This window comes from Equus przewalskii, chromosome 21 (assembly GCF_037783145.1).
Source record: "Equus przewalskii isolate Varuska chromosome 21, EquPr2, whole genome shotgun sequence".
Lineage (NCBI taxonomy): Eukaryota > Metazoa > Chordata > Mammalia > Perissodactyla > Equidae > Equus > Equus przewalskii.
The window spans coordinates 31,160,702-31,181,386 of record NC_091851.1 but is presented as its reverse complement, the minus strand read 5'-3'; the positions used below and the strand labels follow the sequence as shown (position 1 = coordinate 31,181,386).

Genomic DNA, 20,685 nt, shown 5'->3' with positions numbered 1-20,685 from the left:
GAGTGATAAAGGAGATAAACTTGTACTAACATAAGTTACCTAGAACTGACTCCACTTTAGTGAAGATTGGGGGTAAAATTCTTCTAACTGCTCTGATTCAGAGTACTTAACAATTTCACTGGAATCTATGCTTTCCTTGAGGCGAATAATTGTTCTATCACAATCCACACTGATTCATAGAAGCATCGTTTACTGCCTTGACTGTCACTGTTCCTGATATGGCCAGTTCCTTCCCTGCCCTCCTCCCGCTTCCTCTAGGAAGAGGTCTGGGCCCTGACTGTACACGCTTTGCAGCTTGTTACCTCCGTGACTGCTGTGCTCTTTGCAAGCAGCAGTATCCTGGTAGCATTTTATGGTCCTTTTTATAGAAAATGCCTACCTCTTGGAGGAAAAAACCCTAAATTGATAGACATTAAACTGATAAAGTGTTACTTGTGGCTTCAAGGATAATTAGAATACAACTCCTTCATTTTTCTCAGTTTGTGTCAAACACACCATGAGCTCAGAAATTTTAATCTCACTTTAATCTTAAAGTTCTACACATCACCTTCATTTGGATATGAGAAATAATTATGAACATAAGGATAATTCTGTGCCTCTGGGATGATTTCCTGAGGGTGTGGTGCTCTGTAGCTCTGTGGGATGTCCAGGAAATCAAAGTAAACAATAAATTTGAGGCAGTATCTACATCCGGGCCCAAACAAGAAGCTCAGATTCTATGATCCCTCCGTTGTTTGTATATGTGGAAGATGGGAGCTTCAAACCCAAGGCAGTACTGCTAGTTAGTGCTTCAGGCAGCGCCGCATTCTGGGTTTCCTAGACTAGGGTTCTTTCTGTTCCTCATGATGCCCCAATGCGCTTTTAGACCCGTAAAGCCAATTGTTGGGCTCTTATTGCTTGGTGCTCAAAAGTCATTTATGAGAAAAAGTTGAGTGTCCTCATGGGCGCTGTGGTTGGAGTGAAGAGGGAGGCCGAAGTCCTGGGTGCAATCATATCAGTCATTTAAAAAATCATATGAAATATTGGGGTGGAATTTATTTTGTCAAGTAATATATGTATATGAGTTAAAACATCAGATAATATAGGAGAGTATCTGATGAAAGGCAAGGGTGACCTGTCCTGTCTCACACCAACGCCTCTTAGTCCTTCAAGAGAACTACTTTCAACACATTTAGCTCTTTTTTTTTATTGTGTGTATTTCTGTTTCTTGATTTATCAATTGTATATATTATTTCTTGATTTTCTTCCAAAAGAATGAGGGCTTAGCTTATTTCTGCTCCCTCTCCTCCAGTCCTCTCATTGTAGTCGTGTCATTATTTTTGGTTCCTTTTTCAGTTTCCTTTGCAATTTAATATGCCAGCATCTTTTATAACTTATTTTATCTACAGAGACAGTATCTTTCTGTCTCCACCCCATCTGGAACAATAAATTAAGTTTGGGGATTGAGTTAGGTAAGGTTAGGGCTATCCTTAGGGCTCTGGGGGTAGTGGAGCTGGAAGACCAGTGATTATACATCTTCTGTAGAAGTAGTCCTCTGTACTGTGTTTTCCTCCTCTGTCACAGTTGATTGTGAGATAATCTAAAATGTTTTATTTTGGATTTTACCATAATCTTTGCCTTTTTTTATGTTTTACAGAAATAAATATCTTTCTTCAATAAGTGATAATGAAAATACAGAAGAAAGAGAAGCAGGTAAATATCACATATCTTTTAAGTGAATGCGTCCAGCATATACTGCTGCTTTTTTAACAAGAGAAGGTTCTGGTAGTTTTGGCACATCTCTCAGCCTCTGGTAGTTACCTGCTGCCTCTGTTTCCCATTCTCCACGTGGTAGCCGAGAGCTCTGTTCTGAATGACTTCATATATGGATTTTCACTTACGCTCAGGTCAGCTCCATATAGGAATAAATGTAATGAAAGCTGTAAATCAAAATATTATTCAAAATTAGCTGTGTGGAAGAGAAATTTTTCCACCCTGGAACAGCTTTCCAAGTTTTTATAAAGAGAGATTTGATCAATTTTTTATAGTTTATATATTTATCATTTTGGATCTTTGATTAAACTAAACACATTCTCATTTATAAAATTCTTATTGTTAATGATCTATGGAAGTTTCCCCCTAGAGAAAATAGTGAACTCATGTGATAAATAATAATAAATAATAGTGAACTGAGCCAACCACTGTGGCTCAAGGAGGTGAAATGAGACGACCGATCTCTGTCTCTTAGAAACGGGTATCTCTGATGGGCTGGTTTTCCTTTTACAGAATTGAATGACAACCTGGTAACTGGGGAGATCTGAATCTTTGCCTTTCACTGAGACCCTGTGCAAAGAGGTTGGGTGGACCAGCCACTTTCCTCTCTGCTTCCAGGGAGCATTGACTGGTCAGATACAGGGTGACCTAGAGATGTGGTTACAAGGACTACCCTCTCTCTGGTCTGTGCCCACTGGATAGGTCCTTGTGAAACCAAATCATAACAACCTATTTTGGGAAATAATTGACTCATCTGCTGCCAATTCTTAACAGGAAGAGCAGTGACTAAACACTGTCAGCACACTGATTTCTTCCTGTCCTGGCTCTATAAAGTTGTCAGCTGATAGATAAATACTATAGAGAATGCACTTCCATCTGCCAGGAATTTGTCCTGTGGATATACTCTGACAGGTGTGCAAAACTAGGTGTACAAGGGCTTTTGTTGCTACTTTGTTTATAATAGCGAAAATGCAAAAGAACCTATATTTCCATCGAAAAGGGGACTATTTAAATCATCACACATCCACCTAGTGAAATATTATGCTGCTGTTAAAAAGCACACGTTACTGAAGAGAACCCCAAATCCTCAAAACTATTGTCATTTATGATACATGGGCAGGTTTATATTTCTTAAAATAATCTGCATGTTTAATTTTTTAAACATTCTTTAAGGTAAGCTTTTATTTCAGTAAAAACGTTCTTTACCAAAATTACCCCAACCTTGTTTCTTTTGACATTTTACTGGTTCATATTAAGATCTTTGATATGTTACCCAGCTATTACGTAGCCTCAGTTAGTTGGGTTTTCGTTTTAGACTTCAGAGTAATGTTGATGAACAGGGTGAGATTTTTATTTAAAAGTTAATATTAGATATGGTAGAGGAGCAAGTTAATTAAGTGGAGCCACTTTCAGACAGTTGATTCTGCTTCTCTTATAGGTACTGGTAATAGGCCATACTGATGACTGAACTGCAAGAAGTTGCAGAGCATGAAAATAGACAATGACGTTCATGCTTAAGCAATCCACAAGGCTCCAGGGTTGAGTGTGTGTGGAGAGAGCTAATTGCCTAACAGAGGAGGCCCGTATTCTGGAATGAACTTGGGTTTTGCTTTCAGTAGAACAGGATTAAAACTCTAACTCTGCCACTTAGCTGTGTAACTTTGGACAACTTCAACTCGTTTTTCTGTCACTTAAATGGAGCAATCATACATGATTAAATGATTATCACCAGGTACTTGGCATTCAGAATGTCACTGGCAAGGAAATCTTTGACTGTAACAATAAAATTAACCATCAAACTCTGTCTTTTCTCTTACCATGATTCTAAGGTGTTAGGAGTAGCAGCAAATAAAATGTCTACTCTTTAAAAACTTTCATTCCCTTTAATTCGTTTTTCCTCTTCTCTGGAGAAAAATGACATGTAAATACTTTCTGATCTTGAAAATTCCTCATTTCTTTGTCCAAAATCTTTTCAAGGTAAATTCAACTGAGGTGATAGATTTTACAGGTTAGTCAAAACTCAGTAATAAACGGTGATGCTTCTTATTAACCAGAAAGGGCATGACAGGAGTAGTATGCCAAGAATAAAGGGTTTAGAGATTGACTTTGTGTTACCCAAAGAAGTGTTACAAGAAAAACAGACTTTAATAAAACATTTGAAAGTGAATCACTCAGGGGCTGTAGTCTTCTATCAATATTAAAAAATAAACTTCTTCTAATAAATATATTTTAAACTCCTAAGACGACTAAACAGTATTAGGCAGAAAAAATTAGCTAGAGAAATAAAATGTGAACTCTAATCATTGAAAACCCTTGTAGCACTATTGATGTATATAGTACAGCTGAAAATATTTCTTTGTAGGGGAACACATCCTAATGTTAGTGATGACAAACCTAGATAAAGAAATGCTGATTTTTATTCATCCCAGCTACTTGCTTCGTACTGAGAAAAGTACAAAATATAAATATTATGTGATATATGATATGGTCTGCAGACACTTGTAATTTTAAGGAGTAAGAGGGGTTTTGGTGCATGTCTCCATTGTAGAGGAACGTTAATAAGCAATGAATGCAATAGAAATGTAGAATTAAAACTTGGAGCTATGACCAGGAGGTTAACCCAGACTTGCAGTAATTAGGAGAGAACTTTCTCTCCTCACCCCATGACTGAGAGTCAGGTGATAGAGCCCCTCATTCTAAGTCCTCTACAAAATGAAAAAGTGAGGTGGGAAGAGTTTTCTTCAGCTGTGCTGTGGGAATCTCAAAAATCTTCAGATTGTTAGGCCCCATTTCCTTCCGTAGAGTGAATGTGGATATAATTTATTCACTAAACAAATATTTGTTGAGTTTTTCAGCATTTATTCATTAAGAAATATTTGAATGTTTACTTGGGGCCAGCTACAACAGAGACTGAAAGTTAATTCTTTTTCTTAAGAAACTTACAGTCTGCACGGGGGCTGGCCCCGTGGCTGAGTGGTTGAATTTGTGCGCTCTGCTTCGGTAGCCCAGGGTTTCACCTGCTCATATGCTGGGTGGGAACCTAGCACCACTCGTCAGGCCATGCTGGGTGGCGTCCCACTTGCCACAACTAGAAGAACCCACAACTAAAAATATACAACTCTGTGCTGGGGGACTTTGGGGAGAAGAAGGAAAAATAAAATCTTTAAAAAAAAAAAAAAAAAAGAGGGGCAGGCCTGGTGGCGCAGCGGTTAAGTGCACACATTCCGCTTTAGCGGCCCAGAGTTTGCCGGTTCAGATCCTGGGTGCAGACATTGCACCGCTTGGCAAGCCATGCTGTGGTAGGCGTCCCGCATATAAAGTGGAGGAAGATGGGCACTGATGTTAGCTCAGGGCCAGTCTTCCTCGGCAAAAAGAGGAGGATTGGTGGCAAATGTTAGCTCAGGGCTAATCTTCCTTAAGAAAAAAAAAAAAAGAAAGAAACACAGTCTGGTTACAAACAGTTATAGTATGGGATGGCATATGCCTCATAGGAGCCAGGGTTTTACACTGTGGATGAGGGAGTGATACTCTGGAACTGGAGAGTGTGGGAGTGTGGAGAATGTTAGCCCCACCAAAGAATTTGAGAGTGTTTTAAAAGAGGTGGTGTCTTCTGGGGGAGAGCCAGGGTTCAGTCACGTTGCTTCTGAGGAACCAGGAGGAAAGCTTGGGAGGAAGAGAGTAGTATATGGGTGGTTTGGGAAGATGAAGCATGTGGTAGTAAGGGAGAGTGGAAAGACCTGTAGATAGTGTGCTAAACTTTTTGTGGTGACCAAAGATATACGAAGATAAAGAAGTGTAGTGGATTTAGCTGGCCGTCAAATTCCTGAACGAATTGGCCCCAGATGAGCTCTGCTGAGGGTAAGATGGGAACTCAGATTTCTAGGAGGATGTTTACCACCAACATAGGTCTCCAGATAATGATCCACAATCCAGAATAGTGAAAGAAGAAGAATGCCAAAGTCGATCATATGGATGAGTAACTATTTCTTTTTTTTAGACTTTTCAGCCTCACCCTACATAGGGTCCCAAGTTGAGGGCTAATATTAGTCAGACCTTTTTTTTTTTTTAAAGATTGGCACCTGAGCTAACAACTGTTGCCAATCTTTTTTCCTGCTTTTTCTCCCCAAGTTCCCCCAGTACATAGTTGTATATTTTAGTTGTGGGTCCTTCTAGTTGTGGCATATGGGACGCCCCCTCAACATGGCCTGACAAGCAGTGCCATGTCCATGCCCAGGATCCGAACCGGCGAAACCCTAGGCCGCCGAAACGGAGTGCGAGAACTTAACCACTCAGCTATGGTGCTGGCCCCATAGTCAGACCTTCTATTTGGTAGTCATTTTGGAAGGCCTCTTTCAACATGCATTAGGAGGGGTAGATAGTAAATTGCCCAGTAGAACCAAGATTCTAAACAGCCTCACCCTGGAATCGTGTTTTAAAATGACTTAAAATGGACCATATCCATCTCCTCCCTCCTCCAAAACCAGAAAAGAAATCTGAGCATTAAATGCTTTTCCCTGTCTTTTGACATATCTTAGCAGATTTTGTTGTTGCTGTCGTCTTAATTCATTTTGTGTTCTGAATCATATACTTGGGAGGCCAGAGCAAAGTGACCAGGATGGTAAAAGAATTGACGCATTTCATATGAGGTGTGATAGATGAAACTAGAATTATGTAGCCTGAAGAAGGGAAGAATTAAAAGCATCTTGTGTAAAAGAATGAACATATCTGTTGCTGGACTTGTGGATGAGAATGGATGCATGGGAAGAGTTTGACGAGGACAGGCTCCATCTAAAGAAGGCCGTCCTCGGAAGTTGAGCAGCTGTGGTATATGCCTTGTGAGCAGAAAGCTTTCTGTCCCTAGGAGAGAGCCTGAGATGGGAGTTTGGGTTAGATGACCTCAGAGGTCCATCTTGATTAGAATCCTAGGGTTTACCAGGGCATGCATTTATAGTATTTATAAGTAGAAACCAAAATAAATAGTAACTAAGAAGATATAATTTTTAACTAAAATATTACTTAGTAATTATGTATTATAGTAATTATATATTACATAGTGGTTCTTTCAGCTCACGTTACTGATGATTTCCAATATATTGCTAGCTGAGATGGACACAGAACAATATTTTTTCAATGGAAATAAGCTAAATTTTATTTATTTATTTATGGGTTTTCTTTTTTATTGAGGTAACATTATTTTATAACATTATTTAAATTTCAAGTGTAATGTACATCATTGTATTTCAACTTCTGTATAGACTACCTGTGTTCACCACCAAAAGTCTAGTTTCTCTCTGTTACCATACACATGTGCCCCTTTACCCCTTTCCCCCTCCCCCAATCCCCTTCCCCTCTGGTAACCATCAGTCTATTCTCTATATCTTAACTTTTTAAGATTTTATTTTTTTTTTTCCTTTTTCTCCCCAAAGCCCCCCAGTACATAGTTCTGTATTCTTCATTGTGGGTCCTTCTAGTTGTGGCATATGGGACGCTGCCTCAGCATGGTTTGATGAGCAGTGCCATGTCTGCGCCCAGGATTCAAACCAACGAAACACTGGGCCGCCTGCAGCGGAGCGCGCGAACTTAACCACTCAGCCACGGGGCCAGCCCTTCTATATCTTAACTTTTAAAGCCTATGAATAAAGAGGCTTCGAGTCTGTTTACATCTAGAAAACGTTGGAATAAGGAAGACTACTTAAAATCGCTGAATGGAATTGCCTCATTTCCTTTCCTGACCAGAGGAGTCTGGGAAGCTCTGGTGACGAGGCCTTTGGACTCCCTCAAGTGGCAATGAAAAATCTAGGACCTGTGACATTTTTAGCTCACATACAAGTGTTGATATGACTGTGGAGAATTGTCTTCCTCTACCTAACTTTGGTTTACCCCTGGGAAAACTAGCCCAAAGCTAGTATTCTGAGTATTATGAAAAATGCAGAAATACAACAGGGAACTTCTTTCCACTTTTGATATGGTTTGTAGGTTTTTCATTAACTCACTGTCTGGTCCCTCTGCTAGCCCATCCCTTTACTGGTAGTATGGTTTTGGATAAATTTTGCAAGTTTTTGGAAAGTAGGTAATACTTAGTGACCAAAGATCAAAAGTTCTCATATTGTGGGGTTAAAGGAAATACAGTGCTGCTTGTTAACAAAATGTGTTCTTAGGATGGTGATTGTAGGTCTTCTGGTAGCTATCAAGTCCAAATTTGATGTTCATTAACCCTCATCTTGGGATCCTTCTGGGTAAAGTTGAAAAGTCTTAGAAAACACTTAATATTTTGTGTTCTACTAGATTGTTTATTCTTCATGTATTCTCTTACTCTGATCTGGGGTACAAGTGGATTTATGAAGAAATGGATAGAAGAGGAAAAGTTATTGAGTTGAAAGTTGGGGAAAGGTTAAGAAGATACAGTCGTGTTGGAGAATGGATGATGGAAATAAAGTAGAGGTGGTTAGAGATTCCTGCTGATTCTTATTGCGAAGTTTGATGTGTCCAGGATGTGAGGCAGTATCTTGAAATGGTCAAGAGCCGTGGCTCTTGAAAGCAGGAGTCAAACCTGGGTTCAAATCTTAGCTCTATTGCTTACTAGCTGTGTAACTTTGGGTGAGTTATTTAACCTCTCTGAACTTCTACTCTATAAAACGGAGTTATAATTGGAACCATAGTATACTTCCTCTTAGAGTTGTTTTGATGACATAATCTATTTAAGAAACTTAGTACACTGCCTAATAGTCAGTTCTTAATAAAATCAGCTATTACCATCATTGCTGACATCTATTTTATCTTTAAAATATCGAAACAATTCTGATTACTCAGAGTGACTAAAAGGTTGGGATATATAAAAAGAACCAATCCCTAGCCGTGTATACAGTATTTCTAATTCCAGGCCAGGGTCTTGCTGGGCCTTTGTATGTGGTAGTGATATGGGCCAGGGTTGACCTAAGTTCTGGGCTCTGAGGCTCTGGTGGCTCAAGACTAGAGATAAAATTACGGGTGGGCCAGGAAGGAAGAGTAGGAAAATAGTCTTATTCATTGTGCAGGTATCTGTTGAGCCTCTTCTTGGCCTAGAAGATATCACAAAAACATTCTAGAAGAGGTCTCCCCTGGCCTTGGCTGGTGGAACAAATATGATTCCACTTTGGCAGATTAGGAAATTGAATCACTTTGAGGTTTTGGTTTGCTCAAAGCCAGAGTTGTTTGAAAGTAAAACTCTTAGTATCTAAAAACAACAAAGGCACTTACTCAGTATTATTTTCCCTCTCTCCTCCTAACTCTTCCCTGTCAGCATCTTAAGTTTAACAATCTACCTGCTCTCAGTTTTTGTTACTGCCTAGAATTAACAAGGTTTAGGTTGACTTTGCCTGCAGATTTGGAGAAGTCAAATTTCTAAGACTCATGAAACATCATTAAGAGAAAAATCCACCACCACCCACCCCACTCCCTGTTTTAAGTGCAAAAATAAAAAAATAGAGGTGGGGACTAGGAATGCCAGATCCAAGGACTTTAGGGTGGAGAGGTTTTGCACAAATTACATTGCCAAATCTATTGGCCATGTTCAGTCCTTGTCAGCAACATTTGACACCTGTGATCATTCTGTCTTGTAATGCTCTCATCTTCAGGCTCCTGTGTTACCATACTTTCTTCCTTTTTTCCGACTTGTATCACTTACCTGACTGCTCCTTCTCACCTGTCTGTAGGTATACTTCCCCTGAGGACCCTTAAATATTAGTATTCCTCAGGTTTTGGTCCTGTTTCCTCTTCTCCCTTTGTTCATTCTTCCTGGGCAGTGTAATTCACTCATGTAAAAATTTCTCTTGGAATGTATATCCAAGAGCCTCCTGGACACCTCTACCTGAGTCATCCTTAGATACCTGAAACTGAACTCACCTCCCCCTGGTGCTAACCAGCTGTGACTGTGTGAGGAGTCACATCAGGATCAACATACCTGCTTTGTTGCCTAAAGCCTAGGACTCTGGGGTAAGGATGCATCGAATACACTAAACGCAGGGGGAAAAAATCCCAGAGGAGACACAGAGTGCACGCAAACGCACGCACGCACGCACGCGCACACACACACACGGACATTGTGTTGCCCCTCCTCAGATAGGTCTTGCTCAGTCAGCACAAATCTGTTTGTCACATGAATGAGTTTCAGTACAATGGCAGTTTGATAAAGGCAAGGATATGTGGGATTTTCTGCCTTTAGTATATTCCACAGTTGAGTAACTATAAGAAATATTCTTTCAGAAGAAAGCGAAGGTGAAAAAAATAAAACAATCCTAATTTTAATTGAAAAATAACTTTAGCTACCTGAAATGTCCACAAACTGATGCATTAATAGTAGCAATTACTTCTTATTTTGTATTTTCATTTTTATTATTTGGACTTTTAGAAAAGACAGAAGGTCTCAAATTTAGATAAGCTTTTCCACTCATTTATGTTTAGCTAATTTCTTGGTATTAAGCCTAAACATAGAGCACTTTGATCTCCCTGCTGGAGAAGATGGAAGACTAAAGCAGACCAGTGGCAGGAGCTGCCTGGGCCTTGCTCATCACTGGGTTGACGTTGCGAGGAAGCACTTCTGGGTGAAGAATGTGCGGGGGCCCTTCCAGCTGCCCTGCACTGGGTCACATGTAGTCACAGAGCCAGCCCCTCTCATATTCTACTTTTGGCTCCTGAATCCTCATGATCTGGAGGAGCATGAATTGTCTGGCAAAATAATTTTTCTGGTTTATTATTAAAGTCTTTAAAACTTTTCTATTACATATATGTGAAAAATTTTCTTTACAGCTATCATGAAACTAATATTCTCATTATTGAAAATTTAGATGTCTATTTAAAAAAATCAAACAACCAAATTTGCACAGACTCAAATGATTACTATTAACATTTTGTTCATTCTCTTTCTTCTATATACAGGTATTTGTCATTTTCGTTTACATGTACAATTTTGTAGACTTTTTTTTCTCTTTTTCAAATTGAGAATACTCATTTCATCCAATAACCATGTGATTGAGTTTTCCTGAAGGCCACAAAGATAATAGAGAATACCACAAAGTCACTGCCTCCTGAAGCTTATATTAGTCATAGGATGCAGGTAAAAACAAATAATAACTTTCAGAAAGTTACAAAAGAAGAAGTGAGAGTTGCCCACAGTCTTATCACCCAGGCACAATGATGGTTAATATCTGTTGTGTATCCTAAATTTATTTTTAAAAGCTAGTGTTGATAGAGCATTTTTAAAAACAAAAATGGGATTACATCATAGGTTTTCTTTTTTTGCTTTCCAACATGTTGTGGACTTTTTTTTTTTATGTTAACTAAAACTTTGTATAATAACGGCTGCATAGTATTATTCCATACGCTAGATGTGCTGTTAGTTTAAGCATTTGCCTAAAGATTCTGTATCGGATATTCTTATACATAAACCTTTAGAGTACCTAAATGTTTCCTTAACTTATGTTCTGAAAGAGAAATTTCTCAGTTTAAAAGCAATTAAAATTTTAGTATTAGTGCTACACTCTCCTGCAAAAAGGCTTTTAATAGCTGACACTCCTGCCAGCAACATATGAGAGGACTATTTTCTGGATATCCTTATATTGGATTTTTAAAAATTGAGACATAATTCACATACCATAAAATCCACACTTTCGAGTATGCAATTCAGTGGTTTTTGTATATTCACAAGATTATGTAAAGATCACTGCTAACTGCTTTCGAAATATTTTCATCACCCCCAAAAGAAACCTCATGCCCGTTAGCAGACGCTCGCCATTTCCTCTTCCTCCAGCCCCTGGCAACCACTAATCTACTTTTTGTCTCTATGGATTTGCCGATTTGGGGCATTTCATATAAATGGAATAATACAGTATGTGGTTTTTTGTGCCTGTCTTCTTTCACTTGGCATAGTGTTTTCAAGGTCTATCCATGTTGTAGCATGGATGACTTTCTTAATTAGAGTCTATTTTGACTTTCAGGTACTTAAATGATTCTTAGGGGGATAACCCAGGTTTGTCCTTGTACTTTTGTTTGGGAACCATTGCCCTGGTCCATTATATTTCATTAGTTCTTAAATCCTTTACAACTGACCTGAATCCAGTTTATCTAGATTCAAATCTTTAAGTATCTTTTCCAGAAATACTGTAGATTGATAATTTTGAGTCAAACAAATGGGTTTTATTACTAACAATGTGGTCTATGAGCTAGTAATCTTGCGTGTTTTATCACTCGGCCTCTCTCCCATTTCATCCTTGTGTTCCTAAATGCTTGTCTCTATTTACATTGTCAGTATAATGTAAAATATTGTTGGTATTGTGGTCCACATCTCGTCTTTTCCTTTTAGGGCCATTTTCAAAGTGGTGACCTAATGTCCCTCTTGGTAGAAGCTGAAACAAAATATGTTTACATGTACAATTTTGTAGACTTTTTTCTTTCTCTTTTTCAAATTGAGAATATTCATTTCATCCAATAACCATGTGATTGAGTTTTCCTGTAGGCCACAAAGATAATAGGGAATACCACAAAGTCACTGTCTCCTGAAGTTTATATAAATCATGGGATGCAGATAAAAACAAATAATAACTTTCAGAAAGTTACAAAAAAAGAAGTGAGAGTTGCCCACTTTTTTTTAGTATGCTCTTTGCTATTTAGGCTCTTTGCCTTTTTCCCCACTGACCTTGAGACACATGGAAGAAATATTTTTTGTCATATTTTTTTGATCCTCAGCAGTTATCTTTTCCAAGCTCCCAATAGGTGCCTTAAAAATAAAAACATTTCTGGTGGATTATTGACTTTCAAGATTATAATTTTACATTTTTTATTACTAATATCTGCCTTTTGGGATACTTCCCCTTTTTCAGCATTGACAAGTTGTGCTGCATATCTTGGGTTTCCCTTCTCCCTCTAGGGTGTCCCAGCTCTGCCACTCCCTAGGAATATAACCATGACAGGTTGCTTCATCTCTCTGAACTGATTATCTTATCTGTAAAATGAGGGGGTGGACTTGATGACTGTCTGTGATTCCTGGGAGTGGAATTGCTGGGACATCAGTTAGGTGTATGTTTAGCTTTATGAAGACATACCTGAACTTTTCCTAAAGTGGTTCTATACATCATTACAGTTAACATTTTAACCAAGTCTAATCATGCTTTTAATCAAGTCTAATCATCGTTATGGTGCCCTGGGACTTCATAAAACGGTCAGTGAAATGAGTGTTAGCTTTTGGCCAAGGGTTCAGATCCAAGCTTCTCCGCTCACTAGCTCTATGGCCTTGGGCACATCACTTAACATCAGTAATCTTCCATTTGCCTATATACAAAATAGGTGTCTTTACACTAACCTTGTAGGATTGTTGTAAACATTAGAGATACCATCAAACAGGCCTTGCATAATTCTGAGTGCATCCATATGATATGTGTCCAATAAATGTTAGCTGCTGCTATTGTTATTGCCTAATGATTGTCCAGTTACCACATCTACCTCCACCTGCCTTAGCTTCTCTGGAGAGCCCTATCTTTCAGAAGAGAGCCCGTGACGTGAGGTATGCGTTGAAGAGACGTACAGAGAGCTGACTTGGTGGAATTAGGTGTCTAATGAGTTGTCTTTGAAAACTTCTTGAGTAAACCTGTATCTCTTGCTTTATAAGTGTGTCCACCCTTGCATGGTAAGCAAAAACTTGTTCCCTGAGGGTCACGTGTCACTGGCACAGAATTCAGTAATATCCCAGGGATGGCTATGCAGTCACAGGATCTGATCCTTAACTGGGTACCTGTTACCGCACTGTTGGGTTTCTTGTTGCCTTGTGTTTTCCTTTTTTTCTTACTATTGTAAAAATCACAAAACATAAAATTTACTGTTTTCTTCCATTTGATTTTAAATTCCTTTTAAGTTTACTTACCTCCTCCTTTTCCTAAGCCATCTTAAGTACTGAATCAGCAATGAGATAGTCAAACTGATGAGTTTTCCTTGTTTTTTCTAAGTAGTGAGTCCTGCCAGAATGACCCATTCCCTCTGGATTTAGATTTGTTTATGAGGCTGGATTTTATTTATGATAAAGATCCAAAAAATCCTTCTTTTCTTTCATCTTTTTCTCGTGGGATTCTCAATGTTATGTTTGGGAGTATCAGACTAGGAAGGGGAACTGGGAAAAACAGAAGGGGAAATATGCAGCTGAATTTTGCACTCTCCATCACTCCCAGGGTGGGCCAGGAAGTCTGAGCACAGATTGGGTAACCAGAAGACTGGAGGGAAACCACACCACCTGGGCAAGTGTCTGTGCTCTTTAGCACACACCAGGCCTCTTGTTAGGAGAGCAGGCTACTCACAAATGGTGCTGTTCCTAAGCCATCATCCAAAGATGGTTGTAACTTTCTTCCTGGAAAGCCAGCTTGTCCCTCTGAGGCTCTCCTTAAGTTATTTATTTCTTGTCCTGATCCAGGAGAGTGTGATGTTGCCTGAAACCAGCACCCATGTTATTCTTGGATTATCACCAACCTTAGCTTGGTTACGAAATAACAAATGTACTTTGCGATACCAGACCTGAAAGTAGAACTTCTGCGTCCAAAAGATGTTTTCTTAAAAGTGGTCACGTTGGGAGGCTGCACCTTTATTTTATGGTGCTCAAAAACAGCTTTGAAACTTCCTTTTTAGGGTTGCCTTCAGCACCTGTGACACATTTCTTTCTAATGGCATCTGTCACTGTGCAGCTTCCTCCTATACTCATGCTTGGTTTTTGCAAGTGGCCAAAGGTTGGTGCTGAGTCTGATGGCTAAATTAAAGAAGTTCCTCATACAGAAGAACACCATTTTTAGTTAGAAATAAAAGGTGTAGTTTTGTTGAAAGTCAAACCAGTTGAATGTTGATGCTGCCTGGTGATACATGAGAGCTAAGATTTGGGTAAATAAAGCAACACACTGAGTTTGACCCTGCGTCTTTATCACCCCAGTGTTAGCACCTTTATTTGTGAATACATTTGAACAAAACTTCTGTGTATTAGCATGATAAATGCCATCCTGAGGCAGAACGTTGTGCCTAGGATTTGTGTCTGCTAGTGGCATCTAAAGGTATTTTGTGGGAGACTGTTGTTCTTGCCTGTTCTAGGCGTGGACTTAAAAGGTGTTTCAGATTTCTGTAAGTAACGTGGAAATCCTTCGGGTTTTTACATACTAATTTCTTATATGCTAGTTACGTACATCTCTAATATGCTAACAACAGCTTGGTACAGCTCCACAAGGACAAAGGCAAACACAACGTGTGTCCTGTTTGCACTGTATCCCCAATGCCTAGCACAGAAGGAACTAACAAATCCATGCATTCAAACTTAACATTCTTTGTATGAAGCATGCAGTGGAAGAGTAATATACGTGTCTCTCTCTCTTTTGCAGTTGTCAAATTTAAAAGTTCTGAATCACTCCCCAATGTCAGATGCCTCTGTCAATTTTGACTACAAATCCCCTTCCCCGTTTGACCACAGCACTGATCAGGAAGAGAAAATTGAAGATGTTGCCAGTCATTGTCTGCCCCAGAAGGACCTGTATGCTGCTGAAGAGGAAGCTGAGACCCTTTTTCCTAGGAAAATGACATCCCACAATGGAATGGAGGACAGTGGAGGAGGAGGCACTGGAGTGAAGAAGAAACGGAAGAAAAAGGATCCAGGAGAGCAAGAGGGGGCAGCAAAGGGAAGCAAGGACAGGGAGCCCAAGCCAAAGAGGAAGCGAGAACCTAGAGAGCCAAAGGAACCCAGGAAGGCCAAGGAGCCCAAGAGGCCCAAGGAGCCCAAGGAACCCAAGCAGAAGGACGGAGCAAAGAAAGCGCGGAAGCCCCGGGAGGCCTCGGGCACCAAGGAGGCCAAAGAGAAGAGGAGCGGCACTGACTCTGCAGCCAGGACGAAGTCCAGGAAGTCCAGGTGCGCCCCTTTCTCCCTGCTCGGGGCACTTGGCTCTGCCTCCACAGAGGGGTTTGCCTTTGGCCTTACTCCAGCCCCTGGACATAACTTTACTACTTTTAGCCAAAATGAACCACTTTTCTCACCTCCTAATGATAGAAGGATAACTTTAATTAATACTGGCCCTGCAATTTCTTGCCATTCCTTTTGGATTAAGAAGGATTAAAATAATGTTAGTGTGCACAGGGTGTAAAGGAAGGGACATCACAGGTATGATGGAGGGAGGGCAGTGATTTTTGGAACAGTAGCAGTGTCGTGTGGCAGAGGAGCAGCTGTCTGGAGGGTGCACACGCCTGGGGATCAGTAGTGCGGGCGGTCTGGGAGAGCCATGGGTGCGCAGAGTTCCAGACAGAAAAGGACTGCCTGGCTTCCCTAGGCTCTGCTCTCTCTAGTGCAGGACCGTTTCTGGTCTGTTTCTCTTGTTCAGTATCTAACACAGTGCCTGACTCAGCAGTAGCTGCTCAGGAAAGGTTGAGTCAGTGAGACCAGAGGAGACTGTAGTGACTCGTAGAGAGATTAGAGGGCATGACTGCAGATTCACTGCCAGGTGGGTGATATGGAGGACCCTGGCTATAGATCCTATCAGGACCCAAATGCCCTCGTAGGGAATTCAGTGTTTGTCATCTGTATACAAATGTAATGGTTTTCGTTTTGTCTCTTTCTAAGTTCTTCAAGCAGAACATTGTCTATAAACTTTTGAGGACATACAAAACAGAAAATATATAACTTCTGTCGTATGGAATTTGTTTCTAAAATCTAAGGGCAGAGGCAGAACGTAGACCAAGGAACCTAGAAAAAGGCAGGTTGCTATGAATGCTAACAGAATGTAAAGTAATGAGGCCATCAGACCTGTGTGGGGTCAGGCTTGGAAGAAGTAAGTTTTAAAAGAGAGAAAGCGTTTTAGGTGGTGTTTGCTGCAACTTGGAATGTACTATATGGTTCAGTTCATTTTCAGGTGGACAGTTTGTTGGGACCAGATGGATAACTTCGTGATCCAAGTTAGAACTGCCTTATGATACTCACTCCCTTCTGGCTTCCAGGAGATCTCATCTTTTGTCTATCATAGAAGCTTAGATGGGATCCTAGGAATGTAGTTGACAAGAATGGACCTAAAATACCTTCCAGAAAGTCAAGCAGGCTAGGTAAAATCAAGATCTGACTAATGAGAAACGTACAGGCTTCATTTCTCAGTGAACCTGGTGCGCATCCTCTGATCTCGGATATGTGTATGGAGTGGCAGAGTGAATTTCTGTCTTCTGCCAATAGCTTTCATCTCCAAATTACTTTGGAGAAGCTGAAGTGGTTCTTCAGGGAAATAACATGTGAAGGAGAATCTGACGTGAGCTAGTGAAGTGACTTATTTTGGTTATTACAGAAAACAAAGAGGAATATGGATAGTGTTTTAGAATTAGGGTAATTAGACGAGAGTTTTCACAGCCCCAGTAAGGAGTCTGGTTTGAGTGTACAAGGCAGTAGAAAGCCATAGGTATCTGAGCTCACTTTATTTATTTATTTTTTTAAAGATTGGCACCTGGGCTAACACCTGTTGCCAATCTTTTTTTTATCTCCTGCTTTATCTCCCCAACCCCCACCCCCCCCCCCCCCCCCGTACATAGTTGTATATCTTAGTTGCAGGTCCTTCTAGTTGTGGGATGTGGGATGCTGCCTCAACGTGGCCTGATGAGTGGTGCCACGTCCGCACCCAGGATCTGAACCCTGGGCCACCGCAGCGGAGCGCGCAAACTTAACCACTCGGCCACGGAGCCGGCCCTCACTTTAGCCAGTGGTCTCTGGTACTTACAATTTTTTTTTTTTAAAGATTTTATTTTTCTCCTTTTTGTCCCCAAAGCCCCCCGGTACATAGTTGTATATTCTTCGTTGTGGGTCCTTCTAGTTGTGGCATGTGGGACGCCGCCTCAGCATGGCTTGATGAGCACTGCCATGTCCGCGCCCAGGATTCGAACCGACGAAACACTGGGCTGCCTGCAGCGGAGCACGCGAACTTAACCACTCAGCCACGGGGCCAGCCCCTGGTACTTAAAATTTTATCAACTCCCCTCCTTTAAGGAATTCACATTTACTTTGTATGGGATCTGAAACAGGGTAATGAGTATGTAGGCATTGCTGCAAATTCCACTTCGGGACAGTGTGGCATTTCACAAAAGAAGGTTGGGTGTTAAATGTATATGTAGTAATGTTAAGGGAACCTGATTTTTATCTAATTAGTTTGTATAAAATACAAGTTAGTTGGAGAAGTGCTTGGTAGTGTTTCAAGGGTACTATCTTAGAAGGCAACAGAACCTTTTGAGGTTTAGAAATCCGGGAGACAACCTATGAGAGGATGCTGACAGGTGGAGCTAGTTATCTCTCTAGAAATGTGGGCAGGTTACCTGAGGCTTTCTCTCTCTTCATTTTTGGGCCATGTAAGATTGACTTGTAATATAATAGAATTTTTCTATGTAGCCCAGATAGGGTTCTGGACTGGTGAACCTTTCCTTTCTTCTCCTTTATATATTTATAAAATGCTTTGGGCCTTTAATTAATGATTCCACTGGTCAGCAGAAGCAGTTTTGGTGCCACAACTAGAAGCACCCACAACTAGAATATACAATTAAGTACTGGGGGGATTTGGGGAGAAAAAGCAGAAAGAAAAGAAAAAAAAAAAAAGATTGGCTCAGGTGCCAATCTGTAAAAAAAAAAAGCAAAAAACCAGTTTTAGTTATGAAAGGACATTAATCGGTAAAAAAATATATGTTTGTAATTGAGTCTCAGTTTTTTGTGCTCTTTGATTTACTCTTTTGTAGATTGGCTAAAGTACATGTTTTGATTTGAGCAGGTATTGATTAGACTCTGGATAATACTTGATGGTTACGAATGATTCACTTAATGCTTAGATTATTATAGGAGCTGCACAACTGATTTATGGGTTTCCAGTCTTTTCCTCCTTCAGTCCATCTTGCCAGCTGCCACCTGGCTAATCTTTCTGAAGCATTGCTGTTATTTCTGTTTGGTGGTGGTGGTGGTAGAAAAATCAAACCCCTTCTTTCCCCCTCTCCATTCCAAATCAGTTGGGAAATAGTCAGCAGGAGCAGAGGTACAATTATCAGCTTTATTATTGATAAACTAGATTAAAGAACTTCCACCGGCTTGGGGCCAGCATTGGACTTGTTGTTACTCTCTCAGTTTTTGAGCTTATTGACCAGAACTGCAGGCTCGTTTCTGAAGCAAAGTGAGGATGCTGGGCCCGTGTATGCGCCATTCCTTTTCCCAGTCTCACCAGTCTGGTAGCTCCCCAATTAGAGAAGTGAGAGGATTTTGAAGAAGGGCTGAGAATGTTTTCAGTATTGTTACGTCCCTGAGAGTAAACATGATTTTCCTCATGAAAACGGACAGGGAAATGGGATTCCCTTTAACAATTTATACCTGCTTAGAAACTTCTGATTGTTCCTATTGCCTCCAGGACAAAACCCAGACTCCTTTCTCTGTTATGGAAACCCTTTGGGGTCTGACCTCTCCTTGCCTTCCTGGCCCTGATGACAGACTTTGCCAGCTAGATTGATCTCATTAGCTCTAAAAGGTCTTGTTTCTCCTTTGATTGCTCTTGCTGTTTCTCTGAACCATCATGCCCTTTGTCCTTCTCTCAGTATCCCAAGTCCTTTCCATTCTTCAGTCTGAGTGTAAGACCCAGTTCCTCCACAGAACTTCCCCAAACCGGTGTGCTAACCTGTCCTCTCTAGTACCTGGAGCCTCATTTTGTATTATAAATCAGAGACTTTAAGATGTGAGAAGAAATAAAAGATGTAGTCTAACCCTGTGGTCTGCAGCCGGGGAAATGGAGACCCACAGAGAAGTGACTTGTTTATAAGGGTATGTCATAAACTCAGACCTCCTGATTCCCAGTCTTGTACATTAACCTCTGTAATAGGCTACCTTTCAATCATAAACAGTTATTTACATGTAGAGTCAGCCCTCCATATCCGTGGGTTTTGCATCCATAGATTCAACCAACTAAGGATCATAGTTCAATTGACTGTATTCATTGTACTTCGCCGTTTTATATAAGGGACTTAAGTGTCTGCAGATTTTGGTGTCCACAGGGGTTCCTGGAACCAATCCCCCATGGATACCAAGGGATGACTATATGTATGACTTGTCTCCTCAATAATAGTTAAGTGCCTGAGATCAGTGTCTTTTGTGTCCCTGGGGGTGGGTCACCAGAGAGGTTTGTCAGGTTGTTGGACACACAGAACACATAAATATGTATTATAATATAATTTGTCTATTATAAAAATGTATATTTTATATATGTACTTTAATTGTTTTGCTAGAAAAAATGGATGGAGCTGTTCTTCTTGAAAATAAGACCTATAAAAGATATCATATAGTAACTCCCATCATTAAATAACAGTAGGTGTCTCCATTTTATAATTAAAGAAATGAAAATTTTAAAAGTAACTTGTCTAAGGCACAAAGCTAATGAACAGCACCATCAGGATTTGCCTCTAGGCTCACCTGACTGTAAAACCCACTTTTGTCTCCCACAGCTTTGCATGTCTTTATGCCTTGCCAGGGAAGGTCAGGAATGGAAAATGGTGAGGAGATTCCAGTGTCAGAGAAATTGGTTTTTTATTTGTAGGAAATGGCCCCTCTTCTATAGAATTTCAGTTTGCACATTCCACAATATCCTCTCAAGGACTAAGATGGCTCTAACTTTTTCGTCTGCTGTTTCTCTTTGTATTTGAGGCAGCAAATAGATCATTGAACATGTCTTCTCTCCTCAAGAGGTGATACATAGAGTCTAACAGATTTTCCTTTTCAGGAATGATAATAGTGATGAATATTCATTTACTGCTTAGAGGGATAAAAGTCCAAAATGCCCAAGTAGGAGAACCCTCTACCCCCTTTTTGTTAAACTGCTCTTTCTTCATTTCCCTCTGAATTATCTTGGAATGTGAGCTTAGTTCACTCCTTCGTTGTGTAAAATTTAAGCAAGAAAG

At 40.2% G+C, this 20,685-nt stretch overlaps 1 protein-coding gene across 5 annotated transcripts in view; it reads left to right on the top strand.

The window, feature by feature from the left end:
* CHD6 (chromodomain helicase DNA binding protein 6) overlaps positions 1-20,685 on the top strand; it is a 203,103-nt gene that overhangs the window by 56,427 nt on the left and 125,991 nt on the right. For all 5 annotated transcript variants that reach the window (XM_070589234.1, XM_070589235.1, XM_070589236.1 and 2 more), the window contains 2 exons: positions 1,637-1,692; positions 15,129-15,649. In XM_070589234.1, coding sequence (XP_070445335.1) covers positions 1,666-1,692; positions 15,129-15,649 — 548 coding nt within the window. In that variant the 5' untranslated portion in view covers positions 1,637-1,665. The remainder of the gene's footprint in view (positions 1-1,636; positions 1,693-15,128; positions 15,650-20,685) is intronic.